We start from the raw sequence: 20100 nt of genomic DNA, 5'->3' as shown, positions 1-20100 counted from the left end.
CCCCTCTTCCTCTCTGTCTCTCTCTTCTCCTCCCGCAGCCAAGGCTCCATTGGAGCAAAGGTGGCCCGGGCGCTGGGGATGCTCCTTGGCCTCTGCCCCAGGCGCTAGAGTGGCTTTGGTCGCAACAGAGCGACGCCCCGGAGGGGCAGAGCATCGCCTCCTGGTGGGCAGAGGTTCGCCCCTGGTGGGCGTGCCGGGTGGATCCCGGTGGGGCGCATGCGGGAGTCTGTCTGTCTCTCCCGGTTTCCAGCTTCAGAAAAATACAAAAAAAAAAACCCCAAAAACAAAAACAACAACAACAAAAACTTCTGTGTCCCATTGTTAAAGATGGCACAGCCATCTTTTACCAAACAATTGCTCTTCTATCTCCATGTGATTTGCCTTTTTGTTTTTTGATGTTTCAAACCACAATGATCCCATTCCTCCTTCTCCTTAATTCAAGAAGGCATATCAGCCTTAACTGCCCAATGTGTCCTCAGGTCTCATATTCTCATAGAGTCCCTGCATGTCCGTAGTAAATTTTGGTAATTTTCTCCTGCTAATCTGCCTCATATCAATTTGATTTTTAGTCCAGCCAGAAAAACTTGGAAAAGTGGAAGGGAAAAATACTTTTCCACCCCCACACGGACTAGGAGGAACAACTTCAGACTGATGCTCTGAATTGTGAAAGATTAAATGGAGTAAAATACTGGCCTTGGACAAAGGGAAAGCAGCTCTCAATCAGGGACCTCTTTCAAAAAGTTTGTTTAAAAACTAAAGAAATAGAAACACTGACAAGACCTATATAAGCTTTTAAAGACCTAAAAGCTGTTTCTTTATCCAAAAAAACTTTTCATGCAGATCTCAAGCATATAATTACATCTCAGAGAATGGCGACACAGCACCTGGTGTCCATTAGTCTCGTTATGGGATAATAACAATTTAGTGGACTTGCTTAACAGCAATGGCTACTCTGGCAAACCAGGTTTATTAGTTGTCAAGTGTGGAAGAGAATATGAAGGGACTCTGATGACAGAGCTGTAGAAGCCAATATCCTCAAAAAACAAGCTCACTCCCCTGCTACATGCAAAGGCTTGATTTTCAGAGCAGGGAGTATATCATCCATTGATGGCTACCCTAAGGGAGTGCTCTACCTGCACACTTTCCCTGCTCTGCATTTAGGGACTTCCCCTCATTGTTAATCCCTTTCCCATTTATTCAGTCTTTCATGGAATGCTAATTGCTAGGAGCGTGGTTACCAAGATGAAGACCTGGTCCTTCTCTTAAGAAGCTCATGTCTACTGTGATGATTCTTCAAGTTTAGTGAACACGGAAATCAGCTGAGGAAGCATCCCTAGCCTCTTGCTGAAAGATTCTGATTTAAACCGCTGAGTCAAAACCCAGCAATCTTCATTCTCTGAATGAGTGATTCTGATATAAATGGCTCCCAGACTTCATTGTTCAACCCACTGGTTGGAGGGACAGCAAGCATTTCTCATGTTCATTGGAATCTCAACCATTCTTCAGTCTGAAGTTTTCCGTGTTGCCTTAGAAGTACGTTATCACCTTTTTTCCTTCTCTAGCACTTTTTCTATGTCTCTCATTCGCCATCTTTACTGTGCATCCTCTCTGGAATGCCTTGTCTCACCTATCAGACTCCTGGATGGAGGACTGTCTGACTCATTCTGTGGGTTGCCTTTTCTGTTGATAGTGGCAGTTCATGCACAAAAGTTTTTAATTTTGATGAAATTCAATGTATCTATTTTTTTCTTTTGTTGACTGCGTCTTTGGTGTCATATTTTTTGGAGGCAAACACTGCTCCCCTTCAAGATTAGAACTGAAGGAAAGGGAAGAGTCAAGGGTGACTGGGGTTTTTCATCAGTAAAGTTACTAGCACAGGGTTGGGGTGAGGACTAACTAAATGGGACAAATGTCTTCTCCAGGTTTATAATGGTACTGGGATGGAGAGTGTGGCTCCTGCTACAGGAGGTAGGGATGCTTAGTATGACCTGCATCCCATTTCCACTGAGGAGTTCAAGGCATTTTTGTAGCTTTGACTCAATCTTTTCTAGCCACACCATTCTCCTCCTTGCCTTTTACTTTTCACTTGGAGCTTCAGGTCAATCCTCAACTCCTCCTGAGCTCTTGACCAGAGAAATCTTGGTTAGCTGATAAGCTGCATGTAACCACCACAAATTTCAATACTTGCATTCTCCAGAGTGGGGCTCAGAGGAGATGCCAAGCTGGTACATTTGGGACCCACCTGTGGGACTCAATCCATTCTGTGCTGAAGGTGGTAGGGCTGGAGGGAGGAGGCAACTTTCCAGAAGTTCTCTTTAGACTTCTTCGCGAGACTTCTTTCTCATCAACAGGTTTGCAAGTCTGACTCATTATAGCTAAAATGACAGGTTTAGTTTTTTTTTTTGGGGGGGGGTGTTACCATCATAATTCTTTTGACAGAAAATTTTATTGTGTAGAATAACATAAAACTTACCATCGTAATAATTTTAAGTGTACAATTCAGTGGCATTAAGTGCATTTACGTTATTGAGCAATCATCGCTGCTGTCCATCTCCAGAACTCTCTTCATGTTGCAAAAATGAATGGTTGGCTAAACAAAACATTATATATACTAACAATGGAATATTATTTAGCCTTAAAAAGGAAGGCAATTCTGACACATGCTACAACATGATGAACCTTAAGGACATTACGCTTGGTGAAATAAACCAACCACAAAAGGACCAATATTGTATGATTCTATTATACTTAGTATTAGGGGTTACAATGAGTAATCAAATTCATAAAGACAGAAAGTACAGTGGTGGTTGCCAGAGGCTGAGGGGAGGAAAGACTGGGGAGTTAGTGTTTAAAAAGCACAGTTTTTTTGTTTGTTTTTGTGTGTGTGTGTGACAGAGACAGAGACAGAGAGAGGGACAGATAGGGACAGACAGACAAGAAGGGAGACAGATGAGAAGCAACAATTCTTCGTTGCAGCTCCTTAGTTGTTCATTGATTGCTTTCTCATATGTGCCTTGATGGGGGAGGGGGAGCCATAGCAGAGTGAGTGACCCCTTGCTCAAACCAGCCACCTTGAGCTCAAGCCAGTGACCTTGGGCTTCAAGCCAGCGACCATGGGGTCATATCTATGATCCCAGGCTCAAGCCAGCAACCCCATGCTCAAGCCGGATGAGCCCGCACTCAAGCCAGCAACCTCCAGGTTTCAAAACTGGGTCCTCTGTGTCCCAGTCCGATGCTCTATCCACTCTAACACTGCTTGGTCAGGTTAAAAGGTACAGTTGTTTTTTTTTTTTAAAAAATTGATGCCTGACCAGGTGGTGGCGCAGTGGATAGAGCGTCGGACTGGGATGCGGAAGGACCCAGGTTCGAGACCCCAAGGTCACCAGCTTGAGCGCGGGCTCATCTGGCTTGAGCAAAGAGCTCACCAGCTTGGACCCAAGGTCGCTGGCTCCAGCAGGGGGTTACTCGGTCTGCTGAAGGCCCACGGTCAAGGCACATGTGAGAAAGCAATCAATGAACAACTAAGAAGTCGCAACGCGCACAACTAGAAACTGATGATTGATGCTTCTCATCTCTCTCCGTTCCTGTCTGTCTGTCCCTGTCTATCTCTGCCTCTGTAAAAAAAAAAAAAAAAAAAAATTGATGAAATGCAGTATATCTATTTTTTGTTATTATTGTCTGTTTTTTATGTCTTATCTATAATTTCAAATTTTTAAATGATTTTTTTTTAAGTGAGAGGCAGGGAGGCAGGGAGGCAAAGAGACAGACTCCCACATGCACAAAACCAGGATCCACCAGACAAGCTGTCTGGGGCCCATACTCTGCCCATCTGGGGCCACTACTCCGATGCTTGGCAACAGAGCTATTTCAGTGCCTGAGTCAAGGCCATGGAGCTATCCTCAGTGCCCGGGGCCAACTTGCTAGAACCATTTGAGCCATGGCTGAAGGAGAGGAAGAGAGAGAAAAGGGTGAGGTGGGGAAGAGGCGGAGAAGCAGATGGTTGCTTCTCCTGTGTGCCCTGATCAGGAATCAAACCCAAGATTTCCACATGCAGGGCAGACACTCTACCACTGGGCAAACCAGCCAGGGCCATGATTTTTTTTTTTTTTTCAATTCATATACTGGAACCAAAATTTTCTCCATTTGTTAGTTGGAGAAAGTATTACTCAAAGAAGCTGATGGACTTATTCATCCTAGCATTGGTTAGTAAGCTCTGAGCTGAGAATCCACATCCTGGGCTTCCTTCAGAGACTCTGCAAGACAAGGCAAATATCTTGGTGACAGCTGGAGCAAATCTCCAGAATAACCTTCAGGGACCCTGTGGTTTCATCAACCACTAAAATGAAAAAAAAAAAAAGTGCCAATTTTTCTACTTTTCTTCAAAGAGAGAGAGAGAGAGAGAGAGAGAGAGAGAGAGAGAGCGCTTCTGGAATGGACAGTCAGTGAAATATTTTAGAATGTATTCATTTCTGGGCACTGCCTTTTACCTTTTATTGGAGCAAAGAGTTCACTGTTTAGAATGAATCAAAAGGTCGGTTACACTGTATTATTAAAAAGTCCTCAGGAGAGGTAATCTGCAAAACTGTAGCCACTGCACAGCCAGAATTGTACTGCTTTTGGTACGCTAGTTAAGTATGTGCTAATCTTTCATTTCATAGTTGAAGAAAGTTCCTCTGCACCTCCCTCCTCACAGCTCCACTCACCATTTAGTTTGTGTTTTAAAGCAATAAAGCAACGGGTCCGCATAGGTTTCTGAAAGGAAAGATAACAGAGTGAAAACATGTTGGGCCATAACGAAAGAAGTTTAGTGTGGAGCTGCTCCACCTTTGGTAGTAAAAGAGGACCGACCAGATCCGGCAGTAGGTGTACGGGTGCCTTTTCCAACCAAAGGGAGTGTGGTGCGTTGTTTTGGTCTCTGTCTCTGCATCTCGCCTGTAAGGTCCAAGAGTTGTAATTCTGCAGGAAAAGCGTTTATTGCTGACTTCGGATTTAGCGCCAGCTCTCCCCGGGCGACACTGAGTATGCTCCCTTGCTGTCCTGTTTCCTTCGGGAGTCAACAAGCGCACTGGGAAACTTTGAACCCCGAGGACGTTCTCCCCCGGTTTAACCCTCCTTGCCCCTAGAGCCATTTGGGGAAGGGACAACCATCCCTGCCTTCCCCGTGACACTGCTGCTCCCCAGCTCTCTCACTCCATACTCTAGGTAGATTGGGGTCTAGAAACAAGCTCAGAAGCAGCACCTCTCGCGCACACCGACGGGGAACACTTGACCGCCCTGGAGACTTCATCCCGCCGTTGGTCTAAAGGGAAAAGGAACCTCGAAGAGCTCGAGTCGGGAGAGGAAAGGCGAGAAAGTGGGCAGGGGAGAACGCAGGCCCGAGGGCGGGGCCGGGCGGGCGCGGCGGCCGGCGCGCCCCGGAGGGCCAGGGGGAGGGGCGCTGGCGGGCGCGGCGCCTCCCGCCCCGGGTGAGCGGCGCGCGCGGCGGCCCCGCGGCACAGAGCGCAGAGCAGGGAGCGCGGGCGGGTGGCGGGGAGGGAGGGCTCGAGCGTAGACGGCCGACGCGCGGCGCGGCTGCCATGGGCGCTCAGTGACTGCTGCTCAGCGCGGACTTCCTTGGTGGCGCGGAGCTGCCTTGCTGGCGGTGCGTCTACTCCGTCACCATGAAAGGTAGGGTCGCGGCGGCGGGGCCCCGCGGGCTTCGGGGCGCGCGGGAGGGGGTGAAGGTGCGTCCCTGCGCGAACCTTCTCCGGGTGGGGGGCTGAGAAAGAGCGGGCGCCGGGTTGGTGTGTGCACGCTTCGGCCTCCGGGCTTGGGCACGGCGGGCGCCCTGGAGGTGGGGGTTTGAAAACGTGCAAGTATTCCCCTTCCCATCGTGTCTCTGCGAAGTAGTTTGAAGTCCTAAATCGTTGTTTATGGATTCCAGTTCCCAACTTTTTAATTGAAAAAAGATGCCGACGAGAGTGGAGAGGCATCCTCATTCCCTGGAGCCCGCTCTCCGCTCCGCGGCGCTCCCCACTCCCCGAGGTCCGTTCGCCTCCCCGGGTTGCAGTCGCTCCATCCTGGAAGTCGACGTGCGGCGGGCCGGTGTTTTCTCCGGGGCTCGGGGATGTTGTCGGCGCGCCCTCCCCACATCTGGCAGTGATTAGGTGCCCGTGGAGTTCAGCTGGCACTTGAAGTGCGTTCGGCATCTTTCTCTGTAAGACTCACTGATTGAAAAATAACTGTCCTCGGTTCCGCGTACCTACCATGTACGCACCGGAGGAGTTGGTGTGCCCACGTGTGTTTAGGGGTGACACACACCATCCGTTAATCATCCCCTGGGCGGTGTCCCCTGCAGGCCCGTGTAGGAAAGTAGGAAAGTGTCAGATGTGATGTACCTTTAAACGGAATCACAAGGCGAAGGGCTTTGAAGGGCAGCCCTCAGTTTTAGTAGAGATAAGATTTGTCAGCAGAAACTTAATGTATATGTGAGATAAATAATTACAGCGGAGGCATCAAAGGAAACCGTTTGGGGATGGGCCGGCGTGGTGTATACACAGACCCGAGTTTCTGGTTTTGTGTTTGGATAACATGTCTCAGTCCCCGCGCGGGAGGGGCTGGCGTGAGGGGCTGGGTGCGAAATGCCATCCGACCGCGGCGACCGAGTTTCCAGCCGCCCACGACCACGCGATGCGATCGCTTTGACTTTCTGGAGGCGGAGCCCAGGGAGCCCCACACGCTCCCAAAGTAACTTTTGGCTCTAAGTTTCTCTGAAAGGCAGTTCTCGCTAAACACGCCAGAGCGGTATGTTCTACTGTTATAAAGGACTGGACCTCATTTCTGCGAGTTCATGTAGAGACAACAAGTCCAATATGAATTTTGAGGAGTTTTATTATGAAAACTATGCCCGCGGCATACACGGGGCAATCCTCCTACCCAAATCACGCAGCCCTGATTACCTTTCAGAAACTGCTTATATATACTCTCTGACCACATACAGGTGGGGGGAGGCATAACATCAGGACACAAGCTTACAATTACATACGGGTGGGGATTCCCAAGACAGAAATTTCACAGATTCTTCCAATGTCTCTCCCCTCCCTCCGTTGCCTAGGGGCATGGTATTCCTAGGATTCAAAGAGAGGGAGAAAGAAAGCAATATACACATTCTATCTCCTATCGAAAGAGCAAGGAAGTTCTTCAAATTACCTTACTACACTACTAGTTACCGTACCTTTCCTTCGAAGGCGTGAAGTCTCCGCGTCGGAAGACCCTGGGAAGGGAGGGGACAGCACCAAGTAAAGAGTGGCCCACCCGAGGGGAGGAGAAACAAAAGATGTGACACAACTTTCTGGCTAGAGAATTTCAGAAGGCAGTGTATGTTCCTCCTCTCTCCTCAGTGTCTCTTCTCTCATTTACATATTAGGAAACACGCTCTTTCCTTAACTAGCACGGATTAAAGAATCCTTCCAGAAAGGAAAGAGTACACTGACTGACTAAATGTTACTCTGGGGCTCAAGCTACCTTCATTTTAGCTAAAAGTTAGCCTTCTCATTGCTGGTTACTGAAGCCAGTAGTTTTTGGACTCTTGGAAAGATAAACCAACCACTCACTCCATCAACTCCCATGACTCCTGAAGATCGTGTTAGCTTTTAACTGGGTAAATGACTTTTTGCAGGTTACTTTTCAGTGTAATTTCAAATTTGCTATAGAAAACACCTAAACATTCTAAACATATTTTTGTGAGATTTACACTGCATTTCTGGGCCAGCTTGCAGACTCCTTACAGAAGGCTCATAGCTTACCCCCTTGGGTCTGGGCACTGCCTTAAAAGTCCCTACTTACCTTCTGCTCCTGTGGGGGATGGCCAATTCCTAGGTAGACTTGTCACTTTGAAACCCGTTTTTAAAATTAAATGTTCTAGAAGAGGTTTGCTTACCAATTATTGCCATATAGTTTACATTCATTTGTCTATTTGCTGAGGTGGGGAGCAGAGGGACAATAATGCTTTTTTAGTACCTACTGTTGTAAGGGACCAAAAGCTACAAAATTAATATTAATATTTTAGGAAGCTTAAAGAACATTTTATTAATTTGGGCTAGGCATGCAGAGATTTTGTAAATGATCTTTGTATTTGTGTGATTAGCATAAAACCAAGATGGCCAATGGCGTTATGTTGTCACTGCAAAGAGGAAAAAGACTTGGATTCTCTGACCTGCCACCACACCTGTGGGGAAATGGGTGAATGCTAGCCAGGTGCAGGCAGAGAAAGATTAAATTAAACCTTTTCTTATACTAATGGACCATTTACAGGTATTTGTCCCCATGGAAACTACCTCTCCCCTCCTGAAAGCATGTAGTTAATGTAGGTATCTCTGGACAAAGGAATAGCAAATGAACACTAGACATTATAGGAATGTCTTTTAATATGTGAAGTGACATTTTTACCATTGTGTTACCTTGTAAGTTTTAATGTGAAGAAACGTCTTTTTATGAATCCTATAGACAGATGTTATAAACTTGCTAATGAATTGTGTCCCATCCCCCCTCCCTTCATCCTTTTCCCCAAACCTGTATAGAAGAAAACAAAGGTTATAAGCTTATGCCGTGATGTCAGGTTTTTCCCCGCCTATGTATAATTAAGGGTATATAACCAGCCCCTAGACTATTACAGATGCACATGATTTGGGACTGCCCTGTGTAAGCTATATGCGGCCGGCATATTTAATAAATTTCCTCCTTTAATAAAACTCTTCAAAACTTATCTGGACTGGGTATCTCTACATGAACTTGATGAAAAGAGGTACAGTGCCTTTCAGAATCTGGGGTGCAGTACTTTATAACACTACTAAGTGCCAGATACTGAACTCCACCCTCTGTAAGCACTCCATCAATCAATCCTCTCAACAACCCTATGAGGTAGGTATTTTCATCCCTACATTTTAGATGTGGAAACAGTCTAGAAGAAATAGGAACTGGCAATGAGAAAGGTGGTAGTAGGCATGTAAAGACAAGCTTTGCCAGTTTCCCTGTACTGCTTGGAAAGACCTAGGACACCAGATATGATGTCTAACCTCTGGTGTTGCTAACCTCTGGTGCAGACTACAAGAAGAGAATCTCAGACAACTAAACAGCCAAGTAACTCAAAATTGGTGCAGCAGTCAGGAAGGGGTGGAGCCAAGAAATTGGACAGAAGGCTTCTGAAGCCAAGCTCAGAGTGCCTTTCTAGCCAACAGGGAAAGCCAAGTAGAATTTTTTGACAGTTTGCCATAGGTAAACAACCCAAAGGTTTCCTTGGGTTTGTGATTAATGCCGCAGAGTTATTAACTCATTATGTTTCAGAAAGGCAATGTTTCAGTAGACTTTGATTTTCCTAAATGATAGATGTCAATGACAAGCCTTGGAAATTCTTAAAATTAAAGTATTAACCTAAGACTAAAATTCTTTAGCCAAATAGAAAATTTGTGGACACCTTAGAAATTATAGATTTTATTTTCTAAAGCAAAAATTTAGCTCCTTTACGAGTCAGATGCCTTTTTAAGGTACCTATTTGACTTTCTAATTATGATGTTTAGACCTTAGACATGGCCTTTGTAGTATCCCAGTGTTAGAATTAATCAGAATCGGAAAAGACCAGAGTAACAGGCTTTATTGAAAGGAAGAAAGGAACCCTGCCGGGCTGACTCGCAAGGGAGAGTCGCGCCAGGCAAAGACAACTTACATTCTTAGCTCAAGTGGCTTTACAAAATCGCAGGGCTCTTGATCTTATTATTGCTGAGAAGGGAGGAATTTGTCTCTTCCTACAGGAGCAATGCTGTTATTATATCAATGAGTCCCACCTAGTAGAAGAAAACATCAGCTCTCTGCACCACCTACAGGAAAAACTACATAAAAACAGACTCACTGTCGACCCACTGGACAATTCTTGGTGGAAGACTCCCCTTGTCGCCTGGCTCATCCCCATCCTCTGTCCTTTATTAGTTATATGCCTCTTACTTATGTTAGCCCCCTTCTTACTAAAATTTTTACAAAGTTGCATCCACGAAGTTACCCGAGTCACTTTTAACCAAATGCTTCTACACCCATACTCCCCATTATCGACTGAACCCCACTGAGAATAATCCTTAGAGAGGCAGTAATCCCTCAACGCCTCTACTCAGCAGGAAGAAGTTACAGAAGATAATGACCTCCGTCCCTTTTTCCTTGAGGCCTCTCTAGGAACCACTCTCTTTCTTTCTTTCTTTCTTTCTTTTTTTTCTGAAGCTGGAAATGGGGAGAGACAGTCAGACAGACTCCCGCATGCGCCCGACCGGATCCACCTGGCACGCCCACCAGGGGCGATGCTCTGCCCCTCCGGGGCGTCGCTCTGCCACGACCAGAGCCACTTTAGCGCCTGGGGCAGAGGCCAAGGAGCCATCCCCAGCACCCGGGCCATCTTTGCTCCAGTGGAGCCTTGGCTGCAGGAGGGGAAGAGAGAGACAGAGAGGAAGGAGGGGGGCGGGGTGGAGAAGCAGATGGGCGCTTCTCCTATGTGCCCTGGCCGGGAATCGAACCCGGGTCCTCCACACGCCAGGCCGACGCTCTACCGCTGAGCCAACCGGCCAGGGCCTCTTTTTCTTTTTTCTTTTATATATCAAATAGTCGGGAATCTTCGGTTTCATTTCTTTAACCCTGCCAGTAAGTCTGTTTCAGGGCTTGCAGCAGATGACCAACCGCAAAGGAATGTCTGATGTCACAAGCTGAGAAGCCCTGGCAAACTTCCATAAAAGACAATCCTTTACCTATATAACGAAAACTACAAGGCATTATTAAGAGAAATAGAAAAAGACACAATGAGATGGAAAAATATTCCTTGTTCTTGGATAGGAAGAATAAATATAATTAAAATGACCATATTACCCAAAGCAATATATAAATTTAATGCAATTCCCATCAAAATTCCTATGAGATTTTTTAAAGAAATGGAACAAAAAATCATCAGATTTATATGGAACTATAAAAAACCCCGAATAGCCAAAACAATCCTAAGGAAAAAGAATGAAGCTGGGGGCATTACAATACCTGACTTTAAACTATATTATAGGGCCACGATAATCAAAACAGCATGGTATTGGCAGAAAAATAGACACTCAGACCAATGGAACAGAATAGAAAGCCCAGAAATAAAACCACATATATATGGTCAAATAATCTTTGATAAAGGGGCCAACAACACACAATGGAGAAAAGAAAGCCTCTTCAACAAATGGTGTTGGGAAAACTGGAAAGCCACATGCAAAAGAATGAAACTCGACTACAGCCTGTCCCCGTGTACTAAAATTAATTCAAAATGGATCAAAGACCTAAATATAAGACCTGAAACAATAAAGTACATAGAAGAAGACATAGGTATTAAACTCATGGACCTGGGTTTTAAAGAACATTTTATGAACTTGACTCCAATGGCAAGAGAAGTGAAGGCAAAGATAAATGAATGGGACTACATCAGAATAAAAAGTTTTTGCTCAGCAAGAAAAACTGATATCAAAATAAACAGACAGCCAACTAAATGGGAAATGATATTTTCAAACAATAGCTCAGATAAGGGCCTAATATCTAAAATTTACAAAGAACTCATAAAACTCAACAACAAACAAACAAACAATCCAATAAAAAAATGGGAAGAGGACATGAACAGACACTTCTCCCAGGAAGAGATACAAATGGCCAACAGATATATGAAAAGATGCTCAGCTTCATTAGTTATTAGAGAAATGCAAATCAAAACTACAATGAGATACCACCTCACCCCTGTTAGATTAGCTATTATCAACAAGACGGGTAATAGCAAATGTTGGAGAGGCTGCGGAGAAAAGGGAACTCTCATCCACTGTTGGTGGGACTGTAAAGTAGTACAACCATTATGGAGGAAAGTATGGTGGTTCCTCAAAAAACTGCAAATAGAACTACCTTATGACCCAGCAATCCCTCTACTGGGTATATACCCCAAAACCTCAGAAACATTGATACGTGAAGACACATGTAGCCCCATGTTCATTGCAGCACTGTTCACAGTGGCCAAAACATGGAAACAACCAAAAAGCCCTTCAATAGAAGACTGGATAAAGAAGATGTGGCACATATACACTATGGAATACTACTCAGCCATAAGAAATGATGACATCAGATCATTTACAGCAAAATGGTGGGATCTTGATAACATTATACGGAGTGAAATAAGTAAATCAGAAAAAAACAAGAACTACATGATTCCATACATTGGTGGAACATAAAAAACGAGACTAAGAGACATGGACAAGAGTGTGGTGGTTACCAGGGGTGGGGGGAGGGAGGACATGGGAGGGAGGGAGGGAGAGAGTTAGGGGGAGGGGGAGGGGCACAGAGAACTAGATAGAGGGAGGCGGAGGACAATCTGACTTTGGGCGAGGGGTATGCAACATAATTTAATGACAAAATAACCTAGACATGTTTTCTTTGAATATATGTACCCTGATTTATTAATGTCATCCCATTACCATTAATAAAAATTTATTAAAAAAAAGAATAATAAAAATAAAAGTTTTTACTTAAAAAAAAAAAGACAATCCTTTGTCCAGCAGCCAATTAAATGATGCCCATGACCCTTCTCACTCCCCCTCCCCAAAACCCTTAAAACCCAGTCCCAGGCTGTGCCTGGCGCTACTTCCCCTGCGAGCCAGCCCGGCAGGTTTTCTTTCAATAAAGCCTGTTACTCTGGTCTTTTTGGACTCCGATTAATTCTAACACCCAGGATTCTGGGGTATAATTTCCTATCTACCATGAGCCACAGCACCACCTATTGTTGCACTCAGCAAATATTTGTCTCTGTTCTATTTCCTCTGTCCCTGGAGTCACAAGTTCCAAAATAATGACATCATCATATATTTTCCACAAGAAAATTACCCTGTTGCTGTAATACTTCAAGTCTTCCAAACTGATTAAAATATGTAGTTGGTTTTAATTTACTTCTCATTTCATTTTCAGCTAGCTGTACTACACCTTATAGTTTTGGGTAAATATTAACATTTTTCTATGAAGGAATCTGACTCCTCTGGAGTTAGGTGTGTCATTACTAAATTACATTTCTGGTCCTGAAAGTTGGGAATTTTGGTATGTTTCAGCGCAGCAGCACTTGTTGCCTGAGGGACGGCTGCAAACAACCACCAGCACATGGGACCACAGATGTCCAAACCACTGTCATAATCTAACACAGGAAGGAGGACGGTGCCATCAAAACATAGTGTTCAGCTCCTTATTTTGGGGCCTTTTATATAAAAATTTTCTGAAATACTATTTGGCAATAATACTTTAAAAGTGCATTAGTAAGCAGTAGACGTCCAATTACTGTTGTTTTCCAGAACTCACGGATTCCTTGCTTTCCCAGTGTCTCTTCTTTAAAAAAGTTTTACAATTGCAGTTTACATTTGATATTATTTTTATTAGTTTCAGATGTACAGCATAGTTAAACAATCATGGACTTTGCAAAGTGTTGCCCCTGATATTTGCAGTACCAACTTGGCACCATACATTGTTATTAGAATATTATTGACTATGTTTCCTATGTTGTACTTTACACCCCCATGACTGTTTTATAACAACCAATTTGTCCTTTTCAACCCCTTCACCTTTTCACCCAGTCAGTCCTCCAACCTTTATCCCCTCCCAATATCTCTTTAAGATTTGTCCTTAACTGGGAGAAGCAATCAAGTGTGTAAAGGCTGACTGCATTTAACATGGAAAGACTGATGTTTTCTAAGGGGAAATGGAAACAAAATGAGGCCTTTTCTTCTTCACTGATTGAGAATTGGGGCTGCCCTTCCTCTGGAAGGCAAATTTACAATCTAATTATACTCTTGACTTTTCATTAGTTTGGGGATGCTTGACATTCTTAATCTGAGGTTTAATTATTGCTAAGTATAGATTCTTTTCTGTGGTCTGCTATGCAGTTTCTCAAGATTGTTACCATGCCTCCTCCCCTCACCACGTGGTTCATCCACTGATAATGGTGTTGAATGCGAAAAGCTGGAAGATGATAAATTTCAAGCTACATCATAACTAGGTTTCTAATTTTCTGGTTAATGCCATTCTCATGAAAATATTATTTCAAAAAAGTTGATGCAACTACTGCCAAAGTAAGTTAAATAAAAATGACCCCTGAAATGTTAGTTTTCAAATGGGAAAATAGACATTTAAGTTTTGTGATAGAAAAAGTATGTTTTGACTGTAGGTCAACACAGCATGTGGGTACTCTCTCAGCGGGGCAATCTGACACACCCATCTCTCCGTGGTGGGCAGAAGAGCTAGAGCTCCAGGAGAGGAAGCCCAGCGTGATGGCAGAGCCCAGCCTTCCTGCTGGCAGGATCGAGTGAGGATGCTTTGAGGCTTCAGCTGGTGAATCAGAATGAAAAGAATCAGGCAGTTTGTAGGCAGGAGGACAACATTTTAGGTTTTTGAAGTAGTCATCTGTGAGGAGTGTCTACTCCACGGGGTCCACTCCACCAGACTGGTCCTGCCCTTGTCATCTTTTGCTCTTCTGCCACTCCTAAGGCACAGCCTCTCTCAACTTCTGGAATTCCTGTCTATTGTCTAGAGTCTGGGAGGAGGGTTGTGTGTTAGAAGGTAAATGCCAGGGATGACACTGATCTGTACCACGGTTTGTACTTACAAACAACTTTTTTTTTTTTTCCCCGAAGCTGGAAACGGGGAGGCAGTCAGACAGACCGGGATCCACCCGGCATGCCCACCAGGAGGCAATACTCTGCCCATCTGGGCCATTGCTCTGTTGCAACCAGAGCCATTCTAGCACCTGAGGCAGAGGCCATAGAGCCATCCTCAGTGCCCAGGCCAACTTTGCTCCAATGGAGCCTTGGCTGCGGGAGGGGAAGAGAGAGACAGAGAGGAAGGAGAGGGGAAGGGGTGGAAAAGCAGATGGGCACTTCTCCTGTGTGCCCTGGCCAGGAATCGAACCCGGGACTCCTGCACACCAGGCCGACTCTCTACCACTGAGCCAACCAGCCAGGGCCACAAACAACTTTTTAGGTATGACTGATAGGCCCTTAATACTCATATTTATTATTTTTCCCTTTAATAATAGCTAATATTAAGGAGTACTTGCCATGTCAGGCTTTATTATTTCTCTTTTTTTTTACAGATAGGGAAACTTAGGCTCAGAGAAGTTGAGCTGCCTGTTTCAAGGCATCCAGCTAGTCTGTAGGGAAATTGGTATTCAGACTCAGACAGTCTGATTCCTAAATCCACGTTAAACCTTTAGCTTAGCCTCCCTTCCGGCCACACCCTAATAGTTCACTCAACTGTTAATTATGTACCATGTGCCACACTCTGCTAGTTACTGAATGATCAAGATAAAGAAGCTCCTACTGTCTGGACTCAGACCTGTACTAACCTGGCATCAGAGGTATGAAGATAACTGATGTGGTCTTCAGCCAGTCACTAGAGGAGACTCTCTAGATGGGAGCTCTTGCAAAGATAAAGCAGGTTTCAGGGTTGCTGCTGGTGGTGTAGCATTTATCCTCTGGAAGGTTTTGCTTACGGCTGGCTGATTGAATGAATTTGGATGGCCCACTGAGGCCATCAACTCTAAAAACAGCCCCTACAGGACCCTTGCTGACAGGTTTACAATGAAACAAACATTGTCAGAAGTGCCATTTTCAAGAACAGATTGTAACCACCAGTAAGTGGTCAGTAAAAAATAAAATAAAATAACCATTATAAATAAACATCTTAAACAAAGGGTAGCGAGTTATAGGCATTCTTTATAGAAAGTATTTATTTCTTTACTGCTGACAACAGTTTCTAAGCACAGCAACCATTCAAAGCTTGAGGGAGGTAACTTTTCATCAGTTATTTGATTTCTCTAAGTCAGTGGTAGTCAACCTGGTCCCTACCGCCCACTAGTGGGCATTCCAGCTTTCATGGTGGGTGGTAGCGGAGCAACCAAAGTATAAATAAAAAGATAGATTTAACTATAGTAAGTTGTTTTTATAAAGATTTATTCTGCCAAACTTAGCAAAAATCCGACATAAAGTACTTGGTAAGTAATTATTATTATATGCTTTAATTTGCTGTAACTCTGCTTTATAAATTTTATAAAGTAAAGTTACTTCCCTACTTTATAAATCACCATTACTGTGGAACCGATGGGCGGTTAGAAAATTTTACTACTAACAGAGATACAAAAGTGGGTGGTAGGTATAAAAAGGTTGACTGCCCCTGCTCTTAAGTGAATGATATTTGAAGAGCCTGAGCCAGTATAGTACCTTGGAAAGGTTTTACCAGTTGCTTAAGGCAGTGGTCCCCAACCTTTTTTGGGCCACAGACCGGTTTAATGTCAGAAAATATTTTCACAGACTGGCCTTTAGGGTGGGATGGATAAATGTATCACGTGACCGAGACAAGCATCAAGAGTGAGTCTTAGACGGATGTAACAGAGGGAATCTGGTCATTTTTAAAAAATAAAACATTGTTCAGACTTAAATATAAATAAAACGTAAATAATGTAAGTTATTTATTCTTTCTCTGCAACCAGTACCGGTCCGCGGCCCAGGGGTTGGGGACCACTGGCTTAAGGGACTTTTGTAATCATATAGCAGTAAAAAGCCAGTGCAAGCAGAAATTAGTAATCCCAAATTAAGATTCTAAAAGATCCTAAGAGCTCTCTTAACCCCTGAATTTACCATGAATATTCAATAAACACTCTTAAAAATATAAAAGAAATATTTTTCAACATGGGAGGGGATTTAAAAATTAAATAAATTTATTGGACTTGAATATATTAAATATGACTTTCTATGCTTCCCGAATGGCTTGGGACTATTACTTGGTATCACATGAAGTCATATTCAGTAGCCTGAGAAGTTGGACACTTGACATTCTGCATGAAAAACTAACTTGTCATTGGTTTTGTGAAAGTAGCCAAACTTCTTTGGGCCCCAGTCACCTCCTTATGACATAGAAATGTTGGGAAACTAGTTGATATTTATATAACCATTTATTATTTAAAGGTAAAACAATCTAACACTATAGTTGAAAATATTACTTTAAAATATGACCATTTGATAAAACGCAGCTATGTGTACTGATCCCAGGAGTCGAATCTGATGATTTTAGTGTGCTGGCAACGAGTGTGGGCTCTGAAACCAGAGGGCCTGCACATCACTTAACCACTGATGCTCCCAGTGTCCTCAGCTGTCAAATGGAAGGTAATAATGACATCTACCAGTTCCAGTTGTCTTGAGAATTAAATAGGTTATTGTTTAGAAGGGTATCTAGCACTTAATGAGCACTCAAGACATTTTAGTTGTTGTAAAACTGTTATAAGTTGCTGCTTCCTTCAGGCAGTAACATAATTGCCATTTGTGAACCTTTTATGGTAAGTTAATCAAGTGACACAGTTTATACCATGAAGGCAAAAGTTCAGTTTGAAATGAAAGTAATTTTCAAATTACAAATGTGTTAAGACTGACCTCAGGGATAGGAGAGAGCTGTGCTCCCAATGGGGAGCTGTGTTACATTTGTCCATCTCCGGCTGCCATCACAGCGGTTATTGTCACTGTTGTAATAAAGTCAACGTCAGCCCTACCAAAAATGTTAGGGACCCTGTTTATAGTGAAGTTTATAATTATAGTGAAATGGTATACTTTTCCCATTTCTTATGATAGTGGTATAAAATTGGTAAATATATGTAAACACATTTACAATAGCTAGGAGAACTAATATATTCCAGGGGCACTATTATTCAGATGCCTACTGATAATGACATATTTTTTTTAATTTTTAAAAATTTTATTTATTTTAGAGAGGAGAGAGAAAGGAAGAGAGAGAGACAGAGAGGGAGAGAGAAAGAGAGGAGAGAGAGACAGAGAGAGAAGGTGGGGAAGAGCTGGAAGCATCAACTCCCAGATGTGCCTTGACCAGGCAAGCCCAGGGTTTCGAACCGGCGACCTCAGCATTTCCAGGTCAACGCTTTATCCACACTGCGCCACCACAGGTCAGGCTGATAATGACATTTTTTTTTTTTTTTTTTTTTTTACAGAGACAGAGAGAGAGTCAGAGAGAGGGATAGACAGGGACAGACAGACAGGAACGGAGAGATGAGAAGCATCAATCATTAGTTTTTTGTTTTGCATTGCAACACCTTAGTTGTTCATTGATTGCTATCTCATATATGCCTTGACCGGGGGCCTTCAGCAGACTGAGTAACCCCTTGCTTGATCCAGCAACCTTGGGCTCAAGCCAGTGAGCTTTTGCTCAAACCAGATGAGCCCGCGCTCAAGCTAGTGACTTTGGGGTCTCGAACCTGGGTCTTCTGCATCCCAGTCCGACGCTCTATCCACTGTGCCACCGCCTGGTCAGGCGATAATGACATATTTTTAAAGATTTGTATCTCTAATTCAGTATCCATTTTTATCCAGTAAGGATATGACATTAAGGAATTAAAACATAAAACAAAGTTATCTCTAAAAAAAGTATTAGGACAGATTTATATATATGTATTTTTTTTTAACTACATGACATCATGTCTATTTAGTTGGTAGTGTATATTTTTCATTAGGCTGTCACCTTTCTATTTTATTTATCATTTACTGTTGGGTCACCAAGTCCTAAATAAAGATTTTATTTATTCTTTTTTTTTTTTTTTTTTGTATTTTTCTGAAGTTGGAAATGGGGAGGCAGTCAGACAGACTCCCGCATGCGCCTGACCAGAATCCACCCGGCATGCCCACCAGGGGGCGATGCTCTGCCCATCTGGGGCGTCGCTCTGTTGCAACCAGAGCCATTCTAGCGCCTGAGGCAGAGGCCACAGAACCATCCTCAGTGCCTGGGCCAACTTTGCTCCAATGGAGCCTTGCCTGCAGGAGGGGAAGGGAGAGACAGAGAGGAAGGAGACGGGGAGGGGTGGAGAAGCAGACGGGTGCTTCTCCTGTGTGCCCTGGCCAGGAATCGAACCCGGAACTTCTGCACGCCAGGCCTACGCTCTACCACTGAGCCAACCGGCCAGGGCTTTTTTTTTTTTTTTGTATTTTTCTGACGTTGGAAATGGGGAGGCAGTCAGACAGACTCCCGCATGTGCCCGACCAGGATCCACCCAGCATGCCCACCAGGGGACGATGCTCTGCCCATCTGGGGCGTCGCTCTGTTGCAACCAGAGCCATTCTAGTGCCTGAGGCAGAGGCCACAGAGCCATCCTCAGCGCCCGGGCCAACTTTGCTCCAATGGAGCCTCGGCTGCAGGAGGGGAAGAGAGAGATAGAGAGGAAGGAGAGGGGGAGGGATGGAGAAGCAGATGGGTGCTTCTCCTGTGTGCCCTGGCCGGGAATCTATTTATTCTTTATTTAGTATTTTGTTTAAATATCTTAAGCCCTGGCCAGATGGCTCAGTTGGTTAGAGCCTCATCCTGGAGCACAGAGGTTGCCAGTTTAATCCCCAGTCATGGCACATACAGTAATAAGTGGATGTTTGTGTCTCTCTCTTTCTCTCTAAAATCAATCTATAAACATAATTAAATATCTTACAATGTTTCATATGTGTATAGGCTCTGTCCCAAAGGAGCAGGCTGAAAGACAGGATAAGATTTATGCACAAACAACTGGAATCCAAAGTAAATGTCAAACATGTCGTATCTGAGGTTTATCCAAGTATGGCTGAGGCATGAGGAGGACAGGGCAACCTGGCTGCAAACGGGGATATTTTCATTTGGAGGAGGGATTTGAGATGATTCATTAAAGAACTGTATTTCATATTTCAGGTTACATCACTCTAATAGTAATTTAATAGTCATTGAAGATGCAGATGGTACATTGGAACCGCACTGTCAAGTATGACATTTCAGTGTGGGAAATGAGAGAAAATCCAATTAAAAGTTTTCTCAAACTTTGTCTCCTAAGTTTTATTTTTGTCCATCATTTGTAATTAATTACAGGATATTACTTTGGCATATTTGTTTGGATAAACTGAATGTAAAGTTAAGTGATTTCAAAACAAAACAGATGTATAAGTTGTTTTGGTTTTTTAAACAAAGACCACTTTTTTTTCTGTGCCTCCAGAGAAATGGATGGCATTAGTTTTTTGTTTTGTTTTGTTTTTG

The 20100-nt window shown here is 43.8% G+C and overlaps 1 protein-coding gene across 1 annotated transcript in view; it reads left to right on the top strand.

Annotated features, from left to right (window-relative positions):
• The first annotated feature begins 5510 nt into the window (after nt 1-5510).
• Nucleotides 5511-20100, top strand: part of COLEC12 (collectin subfamily member 12) — a 274994-nt gene continuing 260404 nt past the window's right edge. The window contains exon 1 of the mRNA XM_066247594.1: nt 5511-5667. Coding sequence (XP_066103691.1) covers nt 5661-5667 — 7 coding nt within the window. The 5' untranslated portion in view covers nt 5511-5660. The remainder of the gene's footprint in view (nt 5668-20100) is intronic.

The sequence above is a fragment of the Saccopteryx bilineata genome, chromosome 11, assembly GCF_036850765.1.
Source record: "Saccopteryx bilineata isolate mSacBil1 chromosome 11, mSacBil1_pri_phased_curated, whole genome shotgun sequence".
NCBI lineage: Eukaryota > Metazoa > Chordata > Mammalia > Chiroptera > Emballonuridae > Saccopteryx > Saccopteryx bilineata.
This window is presented reverse-complemented; position numbering and strand designations above follow the sequence as displayed.